Raw genomic sequence first — 24,564 nt, forward strand, 5'->3', positions numbered from 1 at the left:
AGTGTGGGACAAACTTAGGATGACCCTGCTGCCACAGCCTTTATCTACTCACACGCTTATCAACCAGACAGCACCAAACAAACTTAAATAGAATATATGGAAGCAAAACTTAATTGCCTCAGAAGCAAAATAACACAAAGTCAGATCATTTGCACTAAACTTGGAACGGAAAAAGAAAGGTTAAAAATGAAATCTATTTGAAGTTTGGCAGCAGAAAGTTGTTTGTATGATCTATCATCCAGCTGTTATCAGAGCCAGGCCGGCGTATACAACAGCCATTTGTCTTCATCCCAGTTCAGTCAGCATTAACCTCATAGAGTCTACATTCATCAAACTTGTTCTACCCGAATTAATTAAATCCAGGATTCATAGCGAGGCTTACAATCACCTTATAAAGATGCTAAAACTGTCGAGTGTGTGTAGGCGTTTCATTGCAGACATAACGTTACAGCCTTCTGAGTTGCCCAGAGTCTACAAACTGTCACAATCCTTTAGCTTCATGTAAAAATCATAGCGATGACAAAGAGATGTTTAGATATTTAACCAATCAGCGACAAAGTGGACATGTTGGCGTACTGACAGTGGGTTAGATCTGCGTTAAATCTGAGCTGTTGCAACATCGTAACTCCAAACCTTTCTGATACCCTCCGTAGTAACCTCCCTAAAAAATATAACTACACATCACTCTGATGCCAGAGGCTAAATTAAGCTTCACTGTCGGGGTTATACAGTTTTTACAATTGTCTTAATCCTGCAATCCACTTTTGTTCTCTCCTGAGTGGCTCAGTGTTTCAATTCAGGAGTTTATCAAAATCTTAGTTCTGGGTTACTCAACTTTTCTTGGTGGAGGCACCTTCACTAAATACAGAGTCACAGGTTAGCTGTGTGAGGGTAGGACCTAAATGCACTCTGTCTCTATAGGTTTAATTTAGTTTTGACTTCCCTCAGCTCAGGAGGGAAACACAAAAAGGATTTCAATCCTTGATAAACTCTATTTTGTCAGTCAACCTGAAAATTTATAGGAAGTGATCCAAGAGAAACGGTTTAAAAAATCACCACAGTTCCTCGGTCCTGATGTGAATGGTTCCTCATTTTAGGAAACAAACCTGCCCACATTTGTTTGTCAGCACAACTCTGGCTCGTCCTTTATGAAAACATTCAGTCAGACTTCGCCTCATGTGAAGATGTTAGATCTTCCGCTAGGAACGTAGGAAGAATAATTATACGTAATTTCTATGTAATTCGGGACTTGCATACACAGTGTGATGCTATTTTCAATATGGAGGAAATGCAGTGTGATTTAGAGAAACTGTTATCAAGTTAAGCAGATGGTTTCACTGTTTTTCTCCCTTAATAAGCAGCATCTGGACTGGATTATATCAGTGCGGTGTGGGTGTGACTGAAAAGCTGTGTGAGCTGGGTTGGGGTTTGGTAGCGTGAGCACCAGAGCCTTGAAGTGTGTTCTCTCCTCTCGTCCACAGCATGTGGGGCGTGGACAAACAGAGCAGCGAGCTGTCTAGCCAGGTGTCCAGTCTGGCTGCCAATCTGAGGTGAAAAGCCACTAATAGTGTGTGCGTGTGTGAAATGTCATGACCTTGTCTGTAGGGGGGGCTGTAGTCCACTTTGCACTTGAATGGGATTCTGTCTAAAACACAAACAACACTGGGTGCGTGCTGCCGTAGACAACGTGTCTTCTATTCTTTTTACTAACAACCAGAGCTTATTATTAATTTTGCAAAGACAGAGCAGGAAGAACTCTTCAATAAGAGCTTTTAAGAATATTTAGACTGTAAAAGAAAGGATTGCTCCGTCTATGATAAAGGCCTTGAAGCTACTCCTCATTTCTTTATGTTTTGCTAGGAAAATTGGAAATACATGCAGCAGTTTATTTACACCTGTATGGGAAAAGAGTGCATAAGGCAAAAACCTGTGTGTTTTGTGTGTTCATCATCAATTTTGACATGATCCTCAACATCAAAGAAGGCCCAAACCATGACAGAGCCTCTTCTGTGTTTCACTAAAGAAATTGGAACAAACTCAGTTTTTGTGACAGGCAGCTGGTAACGACGTTCCTAAAAAAATACACTTCTAATTGGTTCTTTGCTAAATTGTCTGTTATGCATTGAAAACAGTTTTTTATGCTTGAATGATTCACAGTTCGGTGTTAAGTGGTTTAACAAACAAACAAAACAAAAAATGCTCAGGTACAAGGATTGGACAGGAAATGAGTGAAAAAACAACCAATTTCCAAAGAAACACTTTGAAGGACCTTCAGAAATCCTAAATAAATAGGAACTACTGTTCAAGAAGTCTTTCTCCTTGGAAGCAAAATATAAAGAAATGAGGGGTGAATTAAGACTTTTGAGGTATTTCGTGGACTTTGCTTAAGCTTTTAGGTCTTGGATTGTTTTCACAGTGTATTTCCAAATTAGGCCAATAGATATTTAGTTAAATAGATCATTTATAAATAAATTATCTTTTTTTTTTTTTATTTAAACATACATGGATACGGTGGCCCTTAAGGATAAAAAAAAAAATCACAAAAAGCTGCAAAAGCTTAAACAACAATTAGACAAAAGGCACAAACATTAAAGTAATAATTCGGACCACATGATTTGCATGCCATCATGTTCGCCACTTTCAAGCTTTGAGGAAAAGAACTTTGTCCAAGATCTTCCTGTTTTTGCATTCGATCCTGTACTCTATTACTTCTTTAGGGCCACCGTCCACACTCAGGTGTTCCGATTAACGCTTGAATTCCTGCATAAAAGCTCCACACGTTTTGTATTTGTAGATCAGAAAACAAGATTTTCTTATGGGTTTTGTTGTGCTTTTGCTTCCAAAACATTATGAACATTATTGCTGTTGTTGAAAAGAAAACGTTGCCCGCAATAATGTTTCACACCTCTCTCCACACATGCCTTCTCGTCCACCTGTTCCCTTTGGTTTGGGCTCCAACATTTTGTTTTCTTCCCACAGTGTTGGCTCTCCGTCCAACCTGCTCTTGGGTAGAGATGAGTGGTTGGGCCGGTACTGTATCACACTTCCTTTTTCCTGTGTGTCTGTGCGCTTTTGGCTGCCTCCCTCTCTTAGCATGTCTGGTGCCGTCTGCAGTCAAACAGGAAAAGAGACTTAGTTCCGGTTTCCGCCATGTTCTCTAACCCGAGATTACTTTGTGTTTTCTCATTCTGGAGTTTCTACACCGTCACAGCTGACTCACTGCAAACCACCCTGTCACTCGAATCATTTCACGCTTGTTCCGCTGTTCTGTTGATCTTTTGGGAGCAGTTGGGATCTTAACTCCTGCTTTTAAAAGGCTCAGAATTGATTGTTTTTATGGAATAATCGAGTGTTGCTTTTCCCTGTCGGTGCTGTGCTTCGTAATGTGGGTTTATGTCTTCACATGAGTGGTTTTCCAGTTTTTCCATATTCCCTTTTGTCAAGTGGCTAATTATTTGTAAATTGTCTCTTGCTTTTTCCCTTTGTTCTGCCCCTTATCTTCCTTCCATTTTTCTTCCTCTGCCTCTGTGACCCCATTCTCAGGCCGGTGACCAACATCCCTCAAGGCGCCATGCTGACCGTCAACACAAACTCCGGCGTGAGCATCAAGTCGGAGCCCGTCTCGCCCGGCCGGGATCGCAGCACCCCTTGCCCTCCTCCGTCTACCACGCCATCCTCGACCTCGGGAGGTACCATCCTGACTGCTCCGCCTCAATACCCCGGCTCCCTGCTGTGCCTGGAGCCCCCGACCGGCCGCTCGCCCGCAGACAGCGTAAGCAGCAACGCCAGCTCCTTCGAAGGCAGCGACCGCGACGACGCTGGAGTGGCCGGAGGTGGCACTGCGGGAGGAGGAGGAGGAGGCGGTGGGGCCGGCGGCGGAGGTGGCAGCTCGGCAGGTCCCACCAGCCGGTCCTTGCCGCCTGACTTCAGCCCGTCGGCCGAGCTCCTCAGGGCGTCAAACGAACAAGACCAGGAGGGAGGAAACATCAAGCGCATGAGATTGGATGCCTGGGTCACATAAAGGCACTAACACCTCCTCTCTGCACCCACAGTGAAGTTTTGGTGACTCCCACAACACGCACCCACACTCATTCTTAGTCCCACCCCCCACCACCACCACCACTGCCCCGACCCCACTGCCATGTGACACTATCATCACACACAGTTATATTACTCAGCTGCGTCACCCAGACTTCAGAGGCTTTGCCAAAAAAAACATAAAAACAAGCATAAAAATCCTGATGGACGGCTCCGAGCTCAGCTGGATATTTTAGCCCCTCGGATGGAGGGACAGTAGATTTTTAAAGCCTTCTTGCTTGAATGGACTCCCACATATTGATAATTTTCTTTTTCTTCTTTGGTAGAAATAAGTTGTTTAAAGTGAAACCACAAAACAAACATTTCTCTTTCACACGGTTTCCGTATCGCCTCCATGTATTTACATCGACCTCCTTTCATTTTAACACAACGTGACTCGTGGCCTGTCGACATTATGGGACTAATGCCGCACGACTCGCCACTTCCTGCTCTCCAGAATCCAGCGTTTATTTAGGCTGCGTGCTGTCGATTCTCCTGTAAGGCACTTCCAAACTGCACTAAAGGAAATAACTTTATCTGGACAAAGACTGAGCGATTCTTGGCACTGACCAAAACAGACTCAAGCAAAGGTCTTTCTAGGTAAGAATATTTCTGCGTCAAAGGATTTTTTTTTTTTTTTTTTTTTTTGCCTCTGCTGCCACGACCTCATGCAACCAGGCAGGCCCCGAGCCCCTCAGGTGGCACTCTGCGGCTGTGTGAGTCGAGCACCTCGCCAGAGTGCCAATATCAACTTCTCTTTGAGATTTAAATAAAAAAGAGAGACAAACAAAAATGCCAAATGCCCCTGTTCTCTATAGGGACATGCTATCGCTCGCACTGTCGTGAAACATTGAGAATTGTATTGGCGGTCACTTTGTTCACAGACTGGGGTGCTCCTCCCGTCCTCTCACCTCATCTCCTCTGGAACTCGGATGGAAATCCAGCCGGTCAGTCAGCTTATTACCAGGAGTAGATGCCATCCAAGTGAAATTCAATAGTAGGAGTTTTTTGAGCCTCTGTTGGCTCTTTTTATTTTTAAAATGATTTTATTTTACTTTTGGAGTAGGGAAGTATTTGGTTCTCTAAGTCCAAGTGTTCTCTATCTGTTGGTATTTTAAAACTCTGTTAGTCGTCCAGAAGTAGGAATTCCGACTTTGTATAAAAATCACTCCTTATACAAAAAAAGCTTTGATGTCCTCTTTAGCTCTCTATAGCTCTCCTTAGCTCTTTGCCGTGTTTCGAAAAAGTGAAAGGAAAAAGACATTTTTCTATATTTCTACCGCTTCAGTTGGCGACAAAGTAAAAATAGCTTTTCGGCTTCAACGACGTGTATGTACATATGAATATATTTGCATAGACTTTGCTAGGTATCCCTAAAAACAAGCAATGTGTTGATTCTCAGTGGATCTGTTTGCATATATGAGTGTGCATTTGATATGTTTTGAGATACAGGTGCAGGGGTTACGCCGCGCTGGGTGGTGCCGGCGGATCGGACGTGTTTCAAGTAAACCTATTTTATTCTAGTGTTGATGGTGTGTGCACTTTCCGTCTCTCACTCACAGAGGCCTGCTTGGTTGTGGTGTCATCATATTCGCTTGCCACAGTTCTTCTTCTTTCGTTTTTTTTGAAGAAAAGAACCCACGATCAAAGAAGGAATCCTACACCGTGACATAAACTTATTATCAGGACACTGCCGTTCACTTCTAGCGTAGAGAGGTAAAATACACTTTGACGGACTCGTGTAAAATCTTTTCCACGTCACGGTAAGCTGACAATTTCTTTTTTTTCCCACCGGGAAAACCAAGTTTGACGTTTAAGTGTAGCTTTTCTTGAACAAATCTGTTTTTCGTTGAACCATTTCAAGTGTGTGTATTGGTGTGTGAACCCAGGCTGTTTATCGCTCTCGATTACTTTACCTCCCCCGGAGACGATGCTCAAAGTGCAGACCGGCTGTTATTTAAACAATCCTACACCTTTCCGTCAGTGTAGGTGAGCAGCGTTTGACGCCGACTCTGGGTTCATGGCGCGAGTCGGAAAAAGACATTGGGGCCGCGTGGGATTTTCTCAAGAGACTGACGCGTCTAGCGGCGGCGTTGCTGAGGTATTTCATCGTCGTCATCATCATCATCATCTTTCCTAGTGTGTGTGGAGGGTAGTTTTTCACTCCACTGATTTCAGGTTAGCGCTGCTTTCCCCTCTCAGTCAGCCACGGTTAGCAATTTAACAGCCAACACTTTCAAAGAGCGCTTATTGGAGAAGTTTTTTTTTAAGGAATAGTTATACAGTGAGTGGGAACGAGGAGATCTGTGCTTTTACTTATGTGGTCAGTATGTACACAAAACACCAGCCAGCACGCCTGATGCTTACCTCTAATGCTGCATTTACAAAAGCGAATTATTTACATTATTTACAGCTGCACATTGAAACGTTAAAATACAAGTTTCCCAAAAATCACTAAAGAAAGTGAATATATGTTATTTTATTATATGTTATAGAGTTTGTCAGAGCAACACAAATCCATTAGAATCAGTCGGGAAGTGATGCAAGCATGAAAGTTGTCAGTTATCTTTAGTGTCTCTTAACCCTATAATGCTCTTAATACAGGAGTTTCTGAGACCTCTATCTCGTTAACATGATCAATACTTGCCATAATTTTAAAATCTTATGGACAAAACTCTTTTTCTTTGTCTAAAATTAACATTGTTGTTAACAAAAAGTTGCCAAAACACCCAATGTATCAAATGCGATACAAAGAAATATATAACAAGTATATAATCAAAATATATCATACACAACATGATATAGCAAAAACATTTTTTGTGGATTTTGTTATAAGGGTTAATGAGAATCACAGTTTCAAAAATATGAATTTTCTGGCTATTTTTTGATGGTTTGGGTCTTACAGGGTTAAAGAGGGTGCCCATTTTTCTCCTTATACACAATATAAGGAGTTCAGTTGTTTGGGCATCTAAGGCATAAGTCAAATTAGATATGTCACCAATCAAAGCATTTTATGTGTATTATTTACACATCAGCCTAACATGCAGTAAATCCCTGCATCAGGACCCGGAGGAGATCAGGAATGATACAGACCCATTCGCCATGGCGACACCTTACAGTGAAAGGTTTGGTTTCCAGATGAACTCTGAGGCTCTCTAAAGGCATGATAGTTATAAATTTAGAATCCTAATATGTATGCATATCACATTTCCATGCTGAACCGACTAAATGTGACCAGCTGTGGCAAATTCCGACGTCAGAGAGAAAAATTCCAAGTGAGAATCTTGAACCGTCTGCAGGCCTGTGTCACCATTTGGATAATTTTTACACTTAAAAATTGGACTTCATATTTGTTCACGTGCTTAAATCCAAATGAAGATTTCAATTAAATTTGTCGTTTTCATCCACCGCTTGTGTAAAAAGCACATAAATAAATTTGGATGTCTCCACCTGACACGTCTTGGTGTTAGCGACCATAAAGTCAGCTCGAGCTCATTTAAAAGGAGCTATGCGTCATCTGCATCCATTTTCACAATACTATAAAAGTATCGAGCTCAGGCATTTACATTACACAACTACAAGCCGCGGCACATCTCAGAGTTGAGATGTGAGATCTCAAAGTTAATGCAGCACTTTTTTTTAGTTAAAATGACAGAGTGAGCTTTAGAGGTGCTGGCAGGCAGAGTGTGACCGCTGGACCGTCGTATCGAGCATCTTCTCCGGCCTACATCCCATCAAGAAATTTCAAGATGTCAAACTATTCCTTTTGAACACTCGGGATGGGTGTCCGCCTTCCTGCAGACAGAGCTAACGATCTCCTCTCGTACCACCCGCTCATTTCCACTTTTAGAAAAACTCACCTTCAGTGGCATCTCTTCGTGTCTGTGGGCGCTGATGTTTGACTGAAATGTGACACCACACCGATTGGCTTTGTTCATGTACAAAATGAAAAAAAAAAAGGTTCTCTGTCCAATCTAGCAGTGTAGTCACAAGACAATCTATATGAGAAATGAAAACCTGCACCCCTGTTACTTGTTGTGTACAATGTTTTTTAGAATCTCACTATTTTTGGATTAATTTGTGCTGGTGACAGTTCCATTGTCTATTATTATTATTATTATTATAATGATATTATTATGGAGCTTTTATTTTATTGCTATTTTTTGTGTAGGATAGCCAACTGTTTTTAATTTCCTCTCTCTTATTTTTCTCTTCCGTATCATAAACATATAGTACTGGTTTCCTTTTTTGAGGCAACTTTGCTGACAATTGCACGATCAGTTATTGTGGTATTAGCAAATGCAATGAAGGAAATACCAGTTAAATGCTGCAGTTTTAATTAAGATACAGAATATATTTATAAAACGGGAAACAACTGAAATTAGTAAAATCCTGAAATTTGAAACATGTAAATGCATGGGATACAGGTAACAACGACATATGTTACATAATGATAAGGACATGCATCAGAGATGAGTTTTAAAGCAACTCAGAATAATGTAGCATATGAAATACTAAAGATGAAATTTATAGCTAATATATTGTGTTGAGCTGGTCTGCTTTGGGTTTTGTTGTAAAGAAAATATTTCTTTTTTTGTTGTTTTTTTTGAGAATGATATACAGTTTGTGTATATTTTCATATACAAAGTATGCACTGATATGTTATTGAAATTCTATACCGCTTTTACAAAAAAGTGTTTGTTGTACCAAAGTATCCAAGTCCCTTGAAACCTTATCCTTTTTGCGTATGTTTTACCGTATTTTATATATTAAATAGACAAACTGAGTGAAATGAATTTGGATCTGTGATTCATTTTTTTTGTTCCTGTGTCGAGGTGGGGTGCTTCTATAATGACTCATCCGGAACATGTGGCGGCACAGCAAGAGGAGCGAAATACCCAGAAGTCTTTGTGAATTCAGTCCATTAGTGCATTCGCGTGTCTCTCTTTTCTTTTTTCCCTCCCCTCTTCATCCTCTGTTCATTGTCACAGTTACAAACACGTGAGATGGAGGTTTGATTCGCACATTCAACAATAACCAGACGGCCAAATTTAGCTCATCTCTCACAACCTCTGAGGAGGTGAGCAGCAGCTGTGCATCAACAACATCTGAGATTTAAGAATGAATAATTGTAGCTTTTCTAAAAAGCTAATATCTTTTAAGGCGCTGTTATTGTATATGGACTTCTACTCATTGTAATTTAAAGGGTTTGCATTGATGTTTCACAGGGGGAAAACTGCTAAAAGCAGAGAAATAAAAGCTGTTTTTAATGCAAACAAGTGTGGCATTAGATAAAAATGGAATTACTGGTAATGTTTTTATATAAGCAATTCTTTTTTTAATTACTGATTTAAGTCTTTTTGAAAGGTAAAAGTTACTCAGTTTAACACCAAAATTGGTTTTAAAAATTAAAATGTAATTATTGGCAGATAAGATCTTTACATTAACAGCTAAATAGAAGTACTTCAACTGCTTGTCAGTGCTAGTCTCTAATCAGCCAATCACATGGCAGTAACAGTGCATTCAAAGGGGTGTAGACGTGGTCAAGGTAACAAGATGAAATTCAAACTGAGTCATGCAGAAGAGCGCATGTGAACGAATGGCACGCTGAATCTTGAAGCAGATGGGCTACAGCAGCAGAAGACCACAATGGGTGCCACTGTTGTCAAATGAGAAAAGGAAACTGAGGCTACAACTCGCCAAGTTTGAAAAACTTTTGTGTAAAAAATAAGATCAAATTGTGTCAGTCCTGCCTTTTATCAACTGCTGAGGCTGCCGGTGTAATGGTGTGGGGATATCTTTAAGCCCCTTAGTAAAAACCTAGTATTGTTTAAAGACCACAGCCTAGCTGAGTATTGTTGCTGGCCATGTCCATCCCTATATGATCACAGTGCTGTCAGTATTTTTAGGGCTGTGGCTACCTGCCTTTTCTAGGATTTTCAGCTTAAATAACCTTGAAATAGGCATAAAATCTTGTTTTTCATCAGCTGGCATTTATATAGTCCTTCTCTACAGGCTGCTTCACACAGTGCTTTAATCTGTACACTTCATGCAGTCTTTGGACTGAGGGAGGAAGTCAGAATACCCAAGTACAGTATTTAACTGTGCTATGTTCTCACTCGCACATGAACATCCTAACAGACGAGTCTTGTTGGTAGTTTAACCTGTGACACACAACATGTTCCAAAGTCCACATTAGAAACTGTTGCTGGACTTTAGATCCGGTCTATAATTTACACTCGACTTCTTGGTCATCGGTTTAAACAAAACGTAGCCACACCTGCGACTTCGTATCAGGACTTACCTGATACGATGTCTGTCAGTTTGGAGCCACCTCCGAGTAAAAGCTCAGTCACTGTCAACAGAAATGTAAACAAACATGTTTTTCACAGCAGGCTGTTCCTGCTGGATCAATCCTCAAAGTAACCGCCTGACCAGACTACAGCCTTAGTAACTTTTATGTCATTTCTATTCATTTACAAAAGAAAATAAATAAAACGCAGAGAGAAAAAAAAACGAGGCTCCCTTCAAGGGTAGTTTCCGATCAGATTGCCAGTTTGTTGGAATTCCTGCACAGGTCACAACAAGCCCGACATGAAAAAAAGTTTCATATGGAATGATGGGTGTGTACATGCACACGCATGACATGACAAAGGCTGGGGAAACCAAAGCAAACATGCCAACCAAGACACATGTCTAAAGAGACAAAGAAGGTGTGTGTGTGAACATTCAAGCAGCTTGTGTCCACCCTTCACTGCTGACAAGCCTTGTATTGTGATTAAGGAAAAGTACATTGTGCAATTTTACTGCAACTCACAAATTAAGGACTCTTTTGGGGGGGGGGGGGTCAGCAGTTACACTGAATCCAGGAGTCCTAACTGTTCATACACAACTGAATAAGAAAGTGGAAAGCTAATAAAGTAGAAGCTGATGTATGATTTCGCTCAAAAATGAAAATGAACCAATAAGTGACTGTTTCCTTACACTTTAGCAAAAAGAAAGTTACACAGATTTAAAGCAGCTTTGTGTTGGCACCACAGTTCTGGGATGTTTGACGGACTCTGTTAGAAAAGGATTGAATCTATTGATTTGAACACATCGTTACACGGATAATGTTAATGATTGATATTAGATGGGCAAGTGGCGGGTTCACAATCCCTCTGATGTCAGACGCAGTAATGGACTTCACCCCTGTGGCACTGACTCAGAGTTCATTCACGTCCGTCGTTTGCTGGTTTCGATGCAGCGTTACTCACGGCCTTCCACGAGCTTCGTCGGGTCACTGCGATCGTGGCCCTGCAGTCTGCTTTTCAGGACTGGGGGCATTTTTTCCAGCTTTACATTCTGATGTTACCGAAACTCAGAACATCGACTCGCCCTTTCCCGGACAGAATTGATGAAATGAGGCATTTTAATCTGAATAATCAGCTGCACTGTTATCATGTTTCATAATAAAGATTTATTGAACTCATTCAGGGGCCCAGATATTGACATTTTCTTTACATATTTACCACTGACAGCATGAGAGGAGGGGGTGGTAAACACAAAACATCCTTTGGACACACACACATAAAAAAGGACAATCCAAAAATAGGATTTCAGTTTGTGCTGCTATGAACAAAGAAGAGCCTTTGATCAAAACAAAGGTGCATTTAACAGGCACAGTTATAAATATTACGTTTAAAAAGCCACAGCTGGCAGCAGCAGTGTGAAAATAAAATAAATGGAAGACAATGATTTCAAAATCTTTTAATTCTCCTCTTATGTCGAGAGTTCAGATATTTTGTTTTAGTTTGTGTATTTTAAAGTTTAAGCCACCAAATATGACCTCAAGTGAAAAAAGAACAAGTAGATATACAAACAAAGTACTACATCAGCAGAAAACATGAGACTACAGAGTTGTAGGTCATTAAGAACGGATCGTCTCATGAGGGCGTCCAAAATGTTAAATCTATGTATTGTCTACATCATCACCTGCTCAAAGCTAAGTTCAAAAACAAGAAAAAAAAAAAAAAAAAAAAGACAACTGTACAGAGTGATCCGTTTTATGATTGGACGGTTGATTAACGGTTTCCCTCCAGATTATCACGCAGCGGTTTCAGGGGTCTGAGCCACTTTAGAGTAGATTGTTCACTTTTTGGCGTGTGAGTGGAAATGATTTTGACACTCCGGTTTTTAACATTTTTAAAGTCACTTTCTTCACCCACAGCATAACTGGAGCTCGTACGTTTGAATTCTTTGTAAACAGAAAGAGGTCAGAGGAAACATTTCGCACTGACAAGTTGTAATCCTTTAGCTTTTCATGAACTCTGAGCGTTTTCTCACATTTATCGCCGCATCATATTTCCTGATGGGGTGCTGGAGTCGCTATTCCTGGGAAAGCACTGATTCAGCTTTTCTGATGTCACTGATTAACAGCCTCGTATAATGAGATGCATCAAGGCTAAATTATACAAAAATATTTTTTTTAAAAAGCATCCTGCTGCAGCTGCTTCACATCAACCTGGTGAAGTAGCCACATGTTCACAACACTGCTGATCAATGATCATAAAACATATTTTTGTAATTTTCTCATCAGCAGATGACTTCTTTATTAAAACGGGGGGGGGGGGGTTAACCAAACGTCCTCTCAACCCCCCCGGAACAGAACGAGCTGTCTGTGAGCAAATATATTACAGGTTTCATTGTCTCTCTCCGCTCCACGCCCTTTTAACCCCACCAGCGCTGCCTGGGTGGAGGAGCCGAGGTGGGCGGCGCCACATCAAAGACGCCGTCTTGTCCCATCGACGAGCACACGAAGTAGAGGTTGGTGCCCAGCATGACCAGTATGGGGAAGAAGGAGAAGCCGAAGCCGAAGCCTCTGGCGCTGCTGCCCAGGGAGAGGCAGAGCCAGTAGATCAGCCTGCAACGAGAGGCAGATGTTTGAAGCACAGTCACCAGCAGCTGGACAGACGACACAATAATGAGAGAAGATCTGATCACTGCCCGCATCAGCCCACACACCCACTCTCTCCTTTCAGCAGGAACATTAGACAGCGCAGCTCCTTTATGCTTTTTCATCTGTTTTTGTATCGAGTGCTTGATGACTCAAAGCTGCACTAAAAAAAAAAATGCTTCTATTAAGCCATTAAAGTGTCCTAATTTTCTGTCATTGTGTTTTCAAGACTGTCTGAGATCTTTTTCAGGGCACAATGTGATGGAGTATTGGAGATTTGAGGCCCTGTTTTTCAGTATGTAGCTCAAAGTGCTGTGGTATAGGAAGAATTAATTATCGTCTCAGAGCTCTCAGCCCGAGTTGCAAACTAAATGCATTAATCATTACAGCAGTTTTTAAATCAGCTGTGGTGGAGGCAGCAGACTGCTTATGAAAAGAAGAACGTAGCCTCTGGTTTGCATTTTTTCTAATGGCCAGCAGGGGGCGATTTCCTGTGGTTAGAAAAAGAAGTCTGGTTATTTAAACGTCATCTCCCTTCATCCACGCCATCCGTAAATCCGACAATCAGAATGGCCGTGAATGCACAACTAAGTGAAAAAACGTAAGGGAAAGGACTGGAGAGATTGGGCTCTGTCTTTTTTTTTTAAAGTACATAATAAACTTGCATTTGCTGAATACAATCTAGAAATCTTTAGGCTACTTTGCTGACCTAGCTTCTTGGGACAAGTTTCCAGTATGATCAGTGGATACCAGGGCAAAGACTTCCTGCTCTATTCACCACCTGCTTTTAACTGTGCATGGTTTTTCAAAGAAATATAAAGGTGTTCCCTGGCTTTTATTCCACACTGTCCATTTATGAATGCTCAGATGTAACAAGTTAACAGAACATTGGCTACAAATGGAAACCAGAGCGCTTCCGATGCCAAATATGTTGCTCCTAATTGTTTATACCAGGGGTGGGGAACTCCAGGCCTCAAGGGCCGGTGGTCATACAGGTTTTAGATATCACCCTGGGTCAACACGGCTGAATCGAATGATTAGTTCATTACCAGATCTCTGGAGAACTTCAAGACATGTTGAGGAGGTAATTTAGCCATTTAAATCAATTGTGTTGGATCAACATCTAAAACCTGCAGGTCACCGGTCCTTGAGGCCAGGAGTTGCCCGCCCCTGGTTTATGCAGATTACCCAAAATATAATGACATGCACAAATGTTAAAAAAAAAAAAAAAAAAAAAATGCAATTTCAGAGTGCAATTTTTGAGAAATAAACCCTGAGGTACCCTTGGCTTATCAGCAGTCTTCAGAGTCCCGCAGCACACTCTTTGAACCAGGGATCGATACGATCAGCTCACTGTTTTTTGTAACCAGGCGGCACTGTGATGTCCCCACTGCAGATGTTTTTCTTTTGCATGCAAGCTTTAAACTGTGGATAAAGTAACTGCAGCAGTACGGGGGATCAGACAGGTTTAGGGCAAATCCCCAGTTGAACCAGATGATGCATGCATCCAGCAGTTACATGCATGACGAGTCCAACAGAGAAACAGCAGGAAGTAACAGGTTACATAACAAGTTACTCACCCTCTCTGTGGTTTAGATAATATATCTATCTATATATTTAGTAAAACTGATCGAGGGGTCATGTTTGTTTCTTCAGCCACTGACTGAACAAAGAGTGAAACTTTATTTAAAAGGCTGTTAAAAAGGCTTTTTTGTCTGATGATTCTTTAAAGTTTGAAAAGGAACTTCATGTTCTTTAGCTTCTCCTCATTTATTCATTTAACTGAGGGCACAAAAACAAATAGTTTGTTTTTTTACAAGTGAAGATGATTATCTGTTCTTGCACAGTATAATTTGAAAGTAATGGTTTCACAGTCTTTACCTCATACGTGTGGAGCTAATGTGCAACCAAATAAAAACCAATTAAAGCATCAAGCACCATTTTAAAGGGATTAGAGTTCACTGTTGTACACTTAAAGATCAGAGGAGTAATCATATTAAAAGCTTTTTAAAAAAAAAAAAAACACTCACTACAGCCTCGCTTTCTGTCTCACAGAAATTTGACCTAGTCAGTGTAGTGAAGTCGTAGTAATGATGGCTCTGAGTCTGAGCACGCTGACTTTGCAGCTTTAGCCGGACTTTTGTCTGCTCAGCACCTTTCCCAGGTTTCACAGAGACGACTGCGACAGTCGAACAGGTTTAACACTTAATCCATTAAAGTTATGTCTGTGATAGAGATCATTTTATAGGGACAATCACAGCTCATGGAGGATAAATCGTATTGACGTACAACAGCTCCTGGATTTTAGTAAAGTAACTGCAACAGTGTTGTCGTCAACCCTCCCCCTTAGCATGAACTGTAATAGGTTTGGTCATTATGACGTGCGGACATCTGGACAAACTTTTAGTTTAGTTTTTGTTTTTTTAAACAATCCTTCAAAAACTGCTGATCATCCCATTATTACTTAGCACCAATTATCAAAAGTTAATGCAATGCATGGTTAAACTCCAATCATACAAGGCTATTATGATCGACACACTGGTTGTGTCAAGCACAATGATGTGACCACCTATACTGGTACTGAGGACATGCCAAACTTGCACTAATTTCCTTAATTTCCTTTTGTCACTCAGACAAAACCTACCCACCAACGCATGTAAAAGACCAGAACTTTAAGGTTATGTACATAACCCCGGTTCTCTGAGTACCATGAGTGAGCCTTTTACCAGACAGCCTCCTTGCTATAGAAGCAGGGAAGAGGTATGACACCATGTCAGCTTATTATACCAGAAGTCCTAGTCCCTCCTGATATTAGTGTTGCTGAGGACATTCAAGTTTCTGATGAGGTCACACAGGAGTGACCATGTTGCACGCAAACAGTGACATCACCACAAACTCATAATTTATCTCAACTATACCTCTGCAGCAGCACTGGTACAGCGATGCAAGCATAGACCAGAAACAAAGAAATGCATGAGATTTTATTTGGAAAGTAATCTTTTCAAGCTGTTAAAGCATCTCCTTCTGTATTTGTTTGGGATTCTTTGAGCTTCTGCACGAATATTTAATTCAATGGTGATAAAAAAGACGATCAGTTCAGTTCAGATGCATCTTCAACAGCACAGAAGCCTTTTTCGGTCTGTTAGGAAGTTGGAAAATTATTCCATCCATAAAATTCCATCTATATCAGCATTTTCTTTACTATTTATCTAATTTGGGCTAAGGGAAGATGAGCCTATACCAGCTGACAATGAGCAAGACTTGACAGACAGATTGCAAGTCTATCACAGCAATACAACCAAAAACTCTCACATTCACACCGCTGGCCAGTATCACAATCACACTTTAACCCAACATTAATATCTCTGGCGCTTGAGTACTCAGACAGCACCAATGCAGGCTTGACACAGAACCCTCCTTATCCAAAAGTCTAATCATTTGTGGGGGGTTTTGCCTGGATTCACAGCATTATTTTATTTTTGTGTTGATTTTTCCCACCTTGAAGCATTCTTTGAATGATGATAATCTTATTTATGTCTTAATTTAACCTTGTTTTACTTAATCATCGCTGTGCTCCATGTTTAGATAGTCTGAAAAGTCTTATGAGAGACGAGTCTTATGAGAGAGTGTCATTCAGTAGGTATAAACTAATCATCATAATATTTTCATCACCGAACTACCTGTTGCTGACAACACGCACACAAACACGTACCTGCCAAAAACAAATACGATGGTGAGCAGCGGCACCAGTTTGATGAGGTCCTGGCTGATGTAGGTTGCCATGACAGCAAGCTGGAGGAAGTAGAAGAGGAAAAGGCCAAGCGATTCGTTGACGTAGTGCCAGTGCACCGCCACTTCTATGTTCAACAGGTTACTCTGAATGAGGGGCTTGACCGCGCTGTAACGAAGCCGGGCGAGGCCCTGCACCACCACGCCTGCAGAGAAAGATCATCGTCACCTCATTTTCTTGTTCTCCATTTTCTTATTTGCATGACAAATTTGTTTTGGTGCATTAGAATTTAAACACAGGAAAACACTAAAGTCTCACCGAGCAGGATGGGCACGCTGGCAAAGAATGCGCAGCGTAGTGTGTACAACACCCTGAGGGGGGCGCTTTCAAGCTTTGGCGAATCAAAAGGTATTAGGGCGTAACCACCCCACACCAGGAAAGGGAAAAGTATTGCTGCAGCCACCATCGCCAAAACCACCCTCAGTTTCTCCTTGCAGATATGCTCACACAGGTCTGAGGAGGAAGAACACAGTTACGGTTTATGATTAGCCAAAGTTAAAGCGCTGAAGTGTGGAAAATCAATATCTGTAACTCTGCAGGAAGGAGACTGTGACAAAAAAGATGACACAACACATCCTGAAGCCACAGCATGATTCACCTAAAGACATAATTATGCGTCATTAATCCCAGTTAAGCACCAAAAAAGGGAGATCTAGGCCGGGTCACCAATGACTTTCTCACTGGGGAAAAATGCGCTCCAGAAAACACGTTAACCTACTTGGAACAGAACCAACATGTGATTAGATCATCAAATTAAAATGGACCTATTATCCTCAATTACTGCTCCATAGTTTTATTCTTTGACTTTAATAGAGTAACTTTGCATAATTCACACTTCCTGATTTATCTTATACTTGGTCTTGATGCAGCCTCTCAGTTCACCCACTGTGTGAAACAAGCTCCTCTTCTGATTGGCAGCCCCTCACGAATAGAAGAGGTGGAGCTTCTGTGCTATTAAGTAGAGCCTCGTGTCTGAGGCAACCATATATATAGTATAATTCAAGATTTTATTGTTGTGAAATTAAAATATTGCGCTTTTTGTAAGGTGTTCTGTGCGTAAAAGCCACAAATAGGCCGTTTCAGCCAATTATTAGGTGGTTGTTATGGAATGCGATGACATCATAATACCTGATATCGAGGTGCCTTAGATGTGCCTGTGTGCCAACTGCGGCTGCTCAACTCATGACTGTGATGGCGTTTTAAATACTTTGAAAACAAAAGTGAAACTATTTTTCAGAATAAGAGCACTCAGAGTAAAACGGTGCTGCCCGATTTCAGCGGTGCAAGAAGTAGGTCCTTATTAATATTAATAAAAAAGTGGGCTGGGTGTAGCAGAGCGGAGTCTGGGTTGGTTGGGATACTCACAGTACTTGTCGTCATTGGTTGTCCACTCCTGGTAAACCTCTACAACGGAGTCGTGCTCCATCTCCGGCTCCACCTCCTTCTCTCTGAGTTGCCCGCTCTCCTCGGGGACCTCTTTCGTGGAGTGATTCAAAATCGTGACTTGTGGCGTGAAACCCGGAGATGATTTTTCCGAGACCCACGTTAATCCCCCTTCGTCTTCCTCCTCATCTTCCTCGTCCTCATCATCTGCGAGGGAGCCGTCCTCTTTATCACCCTGCTTCACCTTAATCTCATCGTCCCTCCACCTCTCCCCCTCGGGCATGCTCTCCCTCCATTTGGTCTTGCTCTTCACATCGCCCTCTTCCTGGCTCTGCTCCTCTGACAGGTCCTGGCTCCCTCTGCTGATCCCCGTGTCCCTCTCTTCAAGCTCCGATCCTCCTTTTTCTGACGAGATTCCATCATCCTGGTCTGTGAGGGCTCTGCGGTTTTTGTCTGCCGACCACGGTAAAGTGCTTGGCTCCAGAAAAGCAGAGCTGGTCACATCATCATCATCATCATCATCATCTTCATCTTCTTCTCCTTCTTCTTCCTCCTCCTCCTCATCTGTAAACTTTCTTTTGTCCTCCAAACTGTTATGTTCTTTTGGCTTTTTACTTACTGCTGTTTGTGGCTCTGCAGATGACCCAGTAGGTGAAAATGACAGCTCCTCACTTGTATTGTTGATTAGGTCAGCCATTCTTGGTGTTTCTTTATTTCCAGTCAATACCAGCTGCACTGCTGAGAATCTGTTGTTACCAGCTCCTAAAAGTCCTCTTTGTTCGCATTTCTCTGTGAGAGAGGGAACAAAACATTATAACGATGCTTGAAGCAGCAGCCTGCTTCAACTTGAGCTTCATAAAAACATCAAAGTTCACTGTTTATCATGGGCGTGTTACCAGATATGGCTCACTCTTTCCTCACACATACCAGCACTGTGCATTAGAGCTGCCACGATTAGTCGACTAGTCACGATTACGTCGACTATCAAAATCGTCGACGACTGATTTAATAGTCGACGCGTCGTTTGAAGCTTTGTAAGATCACAAAAGACGCAGGAATAAGTAGTAGGATTTAAAAGTGTAATAACGGACTGAAACAGAAGATGGCAGCAGTGCATGTACAAGGATGCCAGCTGCCGTTAAACCCCGAAGAAGAAGAAGCTGTGTCCCAGAATTCATAGTGCGGCCCAGCGCAGTTGTCAACAATGGCGGCAGCTAGTTAGTTTTAATATTACTCTTATTATTCTTTCTGGGTCACAAAATAAACGTTTAACATATTTTCAAGCTGTAAGTTTTACGTCCAATCGATGCATGATCTGATTAGTCGACTAATCGCAAAAATAATCGGTGACTAGTCGACTATCAAAATAATCGTTTGTGGCAGCCCTACTGTGCATACAACATGTTACTGCAGCTCTGATTTATGTGACAACCTTAACACATGAATCACTACATGTCTGAGTCGCAAATGCAATAAACGACTAATCCAGAGAGGGTGAACGGGAAAATTATTAGGAGATAATGATGTACACTCAAAGGCCACTTTGTTAGGTACGCCTGTTGAATTTATCTTTAATGCAAATATTTAATCAGCTAATCACATGGCAGCAACTTCACCAGCAACGGCCGCACTGCTTTGAGCTGATAGGAAGGTAACAGTAACTCAAAAAACCACTTGTTACAACCAAGACATGCAGAAGAGGATCTTTGAATACACAGCACAGCACTTGAAGCAGATGGGCTACAGCAGCAGAAGACCACACCAGGTTCCACTGCTTTTAGCTAAGAACAGGAAACTCAGGCTCACTAACGTCACCACAGGAGACTGGAATACCATTGCGTGATCATCACTGTAGTATCCTCCCCACCTGGAGGAGGCAGACCCAGGACACGCTGGAGAGATTACATCTGTTGGCTGGCCTGGGAACATCTTGGTGTTCCCAAGGACAAGCGGGAGGAGGTGGCAGGGCAGAGGGAGGTGCTGCCCCCGCCACCCGGCCCCGGATAAGCTGTCACTTGCCCCTCTGTGGTTAGCATCTGAATCTTCTTCACAAAGTCTTTTTCTGATGATAAGTTTTCTGCTGGTTTAATTTATCTTTATTCCTTTATAAAGATGTTGATCTCATAATGAATCTTTTTGATATTTATTGTATTTCTTGTTGAAAAGTTGAGCGCTTTTTTTTTTAAACTCTCAATTGAACTGTTTTATTGGAACTCTTTCCCCCATAAAGACGACATCTAACGACATCTCCTGCACCCTTAATGACAAGCTTTGACACCTCACTGTATATCAATAAAGATCTGGTTTGATGGGCATTAGAATATAATCTGTGTTTTTCCAAGGGTAGCTGGATAGGCAGAGACAACCCTCACTAACCTCTGATCCACACCCAGTCATTTTGTTCTATAAGCAGGCCTAAAATATGAGAGAAACCACACATAAGTAATGTCTCCGTTTCGGACAAAATACAGCATTAATGATCAGGTCTTCTCAGCACCTCCAATGACATCTTGATGCAAAATCATGCAGGAGATTAATTTGTTCTGCTGATGTCTACCTTCAAAAACGTTGACCATCACTTTTTGCTCGGTTAACTGAGATACTGGGTGGGTGTATCATGGCCTGGTTTGAAGTGATTCTCATCACATCTGCCTGAATGGCCCTTTCCCATGGCTGCTTCTAAGTCTAGGTCCTATTCCACTTCTCCTGCCTATGGTGTACCAGAAGGCTGTTTCCGTCCTTCTTCAGCACATTTTGAGCAGTATTAAGTACTTTTTTGGATCATTCTATGCAGATGACGTTCATTTGTGTGTCTCCTTTAAGCCCCAAGATCTTTCCAAGTTGTATAGTTACTCTTAGATTTAGAATCTATTAAAAGTTTGATGTTTGACAATTTTCTTCAACTTAATGAAGCAAAAACAGAAGCCTTTTTTTTTGTGCCTCAAAAAGATTTGTGTCTAAGGTTATGGAAAATTTAGATCCTCTGCCACGTTAGCTAAATATTCTCTCAGGTGTAACTTCTGACTCAGCCTTTACTTTGAATGCTTAGTTTAAATCTCTGGTTCACTCTCAGATTCTACTTGAGAAATATTACCAAGTTCAGTTTCATTGTGTCACACTCTGAATTGGAAATCGTTATTCACACCTTTATTTCATCACATTTGGATTACTGCAATTCATTGTTCACTTGTCTTAAGAAAGCTTCCTTGAAACTTCTATAGGTTATCTTCTAAATCTCCTAAGTATTCCCACGTCACAACATTGTTAATTCATTTGCCTTGACTCCCCATTACCTTCAGAGTCTACTTTAAGGATCTGGCTTTGACATTTAGAGCTCCGCAGAGACAAGCTTCAGGTTACATCAGTCAACTTTTACATCCTTACATTCCCAGCAAGGTCCTGGAGGTCAAGTGATCAGGGCCTGCATCACACAAGGCTGAGAACTTAAAGGAGAGAGCTTTTATAACAGTGGTCTCCAGATCTGCAATTACATCCTTCTGAGCCTGTGATCAGTGGATTTGATCCCTTTTAACAGGCAGCTAAAAATGCATCTTTTTAAACTTGTATTTGAATCATTTTATAGTTGCTTGAGATTTTTTTCTGAAAATGTCCTATACAAATAACATTTTATTTTGAGTCTCAATTTCTACTGCGACATTCTGTTGGTAGGATCAGAATTTGGCAGAAATGTGAAAGCATGGCTCCATCCTGCCTTGTATCAGCGGTTCAGGCTGCTTGTGATGTAACAATAGAGGGGACATTCTTGTGGTATACTTTGGACCCCTTAGTACCAACCTGAGTACTGTTGCTAACCATCTCTCTTTGAGATCAGTGTACCCATCTGCTGATAGTTGCTTCCAGTAGGATAACATGCCATGTCACAAAGCTGAAATCATCTCAAACTGGTTTCTTGAACATGATAATGAATTCACTGCACTCACAGTTACTAGATCTCAACCTAACAGAGCACCTTTGACATGTGGTGGAACAGGAGACCCATCATGGATGCGCAGCTCACAAATCTGCAGCAACTGTGTGATGCAATCATATCAGTATGAAGCAACATCTCTGAAGAACGTTTCCAGCACTTCTTTGAATCTATGACACTGAGGACTAAAGCAGTTGTCGTGGCATTTCACCACTGTGAGGCCTCAACCTAGAATCAACTGCACCGTCCATTAATCTGATTTGAGCTGTTCAGGATTGAAAATATTGTGCAAAGTCGTCATAAAAAGTTGAAAAAAAAATCTAATGTGTTATCAAATGTTTTGTTTTCTTAAATATTTAAGAAAGTGAGATAGGAGTACTCAAAGCCGTACACGCATTAAAATTTGTGAGGCAGCCGCTGCGATTTCTTAGGAAATACCTCTGCTTCTGGACGATTGCTCCACATTATCGGTATTTCAAAAACAGATCACTGTTGATCAAGTTTAGTGTCCAGAGTTTGCTGTGAAGGCTGGCGGTGTCACAGAGACGTTTTTAGGCCTTTAAATGCCTTGTAGAGTACCTTTAAAAGCCCGTGAAAGCAGCAGTAGCGTCAGCGAGAACTTGTTTAGCAACTCTATATTTAGTACGACTCAGCCCGTGGACTCTTCGCCGCACTGGGTTTTAAAATATATATTTTAAAAAAAGTTAACGGTCGATTTACCTGTTTTTAAATCCGGTCACATCACTGAAACAATCCGTAACTTCGTTTAAAAGTCGCCAGTTTCGCCGTTTCCCGCAAGCGGAAACAAAGTTCCAGACAGGTGAGGCCAGGTGCTCTTCCCCTGTTTAAACAGGGAAACGGAAACAGTGCAGAGGTATCACTCCGCTCGAGAAACGTCACCATAAACATCGCCCTCTCTCAAAGCCTTAATGTATCGGGGTTTTGGCCAGAGTTAGAGTGTTTATCTTTACTAATAATCTTTACTGTCTTTACTAAAAAGTCACGTGTTCAGCTAATCAACTTTTATTCCAGAGCTGAAAGGCTGCAGTTCCTCTAGTGAACACTTGAGGAGCTGTCCTCAGAATGGCTCAATCCCTAAATGTTAACATGCCCAATTTTACAACATAAAAAGCATGTTTACAGCCTCAGATTTACAACAAAAAGTTTCCTTTTTCATAACAAACGCAGTTCCTTTCACAGGCTAATTTATTCACCTGAATACAGGGGCGTGGCCTGTACAGAAACAGAAGGCCAGGAGCCTCCTCTCCATGCCATACATCATAGCAGGTCTCACTACCATCTTAGAAACTTTCACCTTCATTGTTGTAACTATCCTTCTGTTACAAATCACCACTGACACTCGTCTCCACCCACTCCACCCTGGCACTCGGTCCTTCACCTCTCTTGCAAGCTGTCCATTGCATTGCATTAAACCCAGATATTTAAACTGATCCACCTTCACTACTTCTGCTCCTCGCAGCTTCAGCTTTCTATCTGTCGCTCTTTCATGCACACACACATATTCTATCTTGCTTCTACTGACTTCATACCTCCATCTCTCCAGGCTCTTTCCCACCTTCCTCATGCAGTACCACAGTTCCTGTCTTGGCACCCTATTATATGCTTTCTCCACAGTCCTCAAATACCAACACACTCAATGCTCTTTCTCAGCATTAAGTCATACTGCTGCTCATTGATCATCACTGCTTTTCTTAACTCTTTCTCATCTCTTCATTGCATGGTTTTTTGTTGTTGTTTTTTTTGCATGCATCTTCTCACTCTCCAAGACTATTAAACAGACTAGTTAAAAAGTCCACTGCCCTCTCTCCTAGACATCTCTATAACTCCACAGGTTTGTCATCTCAACCAAGCGCTGTTCCACTCTTCTTCCTCTTCATAGTTCCCCTCTCCTTCTCCTTAGTAATCCGCTGCACTTCCTTATTCACTAGCTCTCCTTTGCTTTCTCCTCTCTGTCTCATCAGCACCTCACTGTTCCTTCAATTATGCATAATATATGCATAATTGAACTGAATAATTATGCATTATTATACATAATAATTATGACTGCATAATACTCACTGAGTCAATTTTTAGATGTTGCTTCCTGCTGACAGTATGGAGATATTTGCTCAGAAGCAAAAAAGTATCCTCCCTGCCCCACTTACCCTTAACATAGCCACTTTTTCCCCTTTCTCATCCCCGTCGTGTTCATGGTGCATATCTCAATAAAGTTGTAGTCCTGATAAATCAGCCTCTAGCTAATGTTTCAGAAATGTATCCAACTTCTTCAGTCTGAAAAGTTTTTTGGTTGCTTTGGTCAAACGTTTAGGGCCTCTAAGATGCTGAGGCCCACTGGCCTCATTATTAATCCGGCCATTTCAGTCAACAGTGAACTTATCAATGAACGACAGCGTGCCAGTTTCATTAACAGGCATACAAAACAGAGCCATA

The 24,564-nt window shown here is 41.5% G+C and overlaps 2 protein-coding genes across 6 annotated transcripts in view; one reads left to right on the top strand and one right to left on the bottom strand.

Moving 5' to 3' along the window:
* LOC116320029 (myocyte-specific enhancer factor 2D homolog) overlaps nucleotides 1-8,873 on the top strand; it is a 33,527-nt gene extending 24,654 nt beyond the window's left edge. For 2 of the 5 annotated variants that reach the window (XM_031739528.2, XM_031739529.2), the window contains 3 exons: nucleotides 1,482-1,550; nucleotides 2,980-3,030; nucleotides 3,544-8,873. In XM_031739528.2, the coding sequence (XP_031595388.1) occupies nucleotides 1,482-1,550; nucleotides 2,980-3,030; nucleotides 3,544-4,021 (598 nt within the window). In that variant the 3' untranslated portion in view covers nucleotides 4,022-8,873. The remainder of the gene's footprint in view (nucleotides 1-1,481; nucleotides 1,551-2,979; nucleotides 3,031-3,543) is intronic. The other 3 variants (XM_031739531.2, XM_031739532.2, XM_031739530.2) reach the window with 2 other exon arrangements.
* Nucleotides 8,874-11,516: 2,643 nt separating this feature from the next.
* LOC116320018 (neurofilament medium polypeptide-like) lies at nucleotides 11,517-22,984 on the bottom strand. Its single transcript, XM_031739516.2, has 5 exons — nucleotides 22,834-22,984; nucleotides 18,168-18,974; nucleotides 17,061-17,255; nucleotides 16,725-16,947; nucleotides 11,517-12,979 (listed from the first exon to the last, which is right to left on the bottom strand). Exons 2-5 carry the CDS (start codon nucleotides 18,880-18,882, stop codon nucleotides 12,787-12,789), a joined length of 1,326 nt encoding a protein of 441 aa, XP_031595376.1. The 5' UTR covers nucleotides 18,883-18,974; nucleotides 22,834-22,984; the 3' UTR covers nucleotides 11,517-12,786.
* Nucleotides 22,985-24,564: the final 1,580 nt, after the last annotated feature.

This window comes from Oreochromis aureus, linkage group 22, assembly GCF_013358895.1.
Source record: "Oreochromis aureus strain Israel breed Guangdong linkage group 22, ZZ_aureus, whole genome shotgun sequence".
Taxonomy (NCBI): Eukaryota; Metazoa; Chordata; class Actinopteri; order Cichliformes; family Cichlidae; genus Oreochromis; species Oreochromis aureus.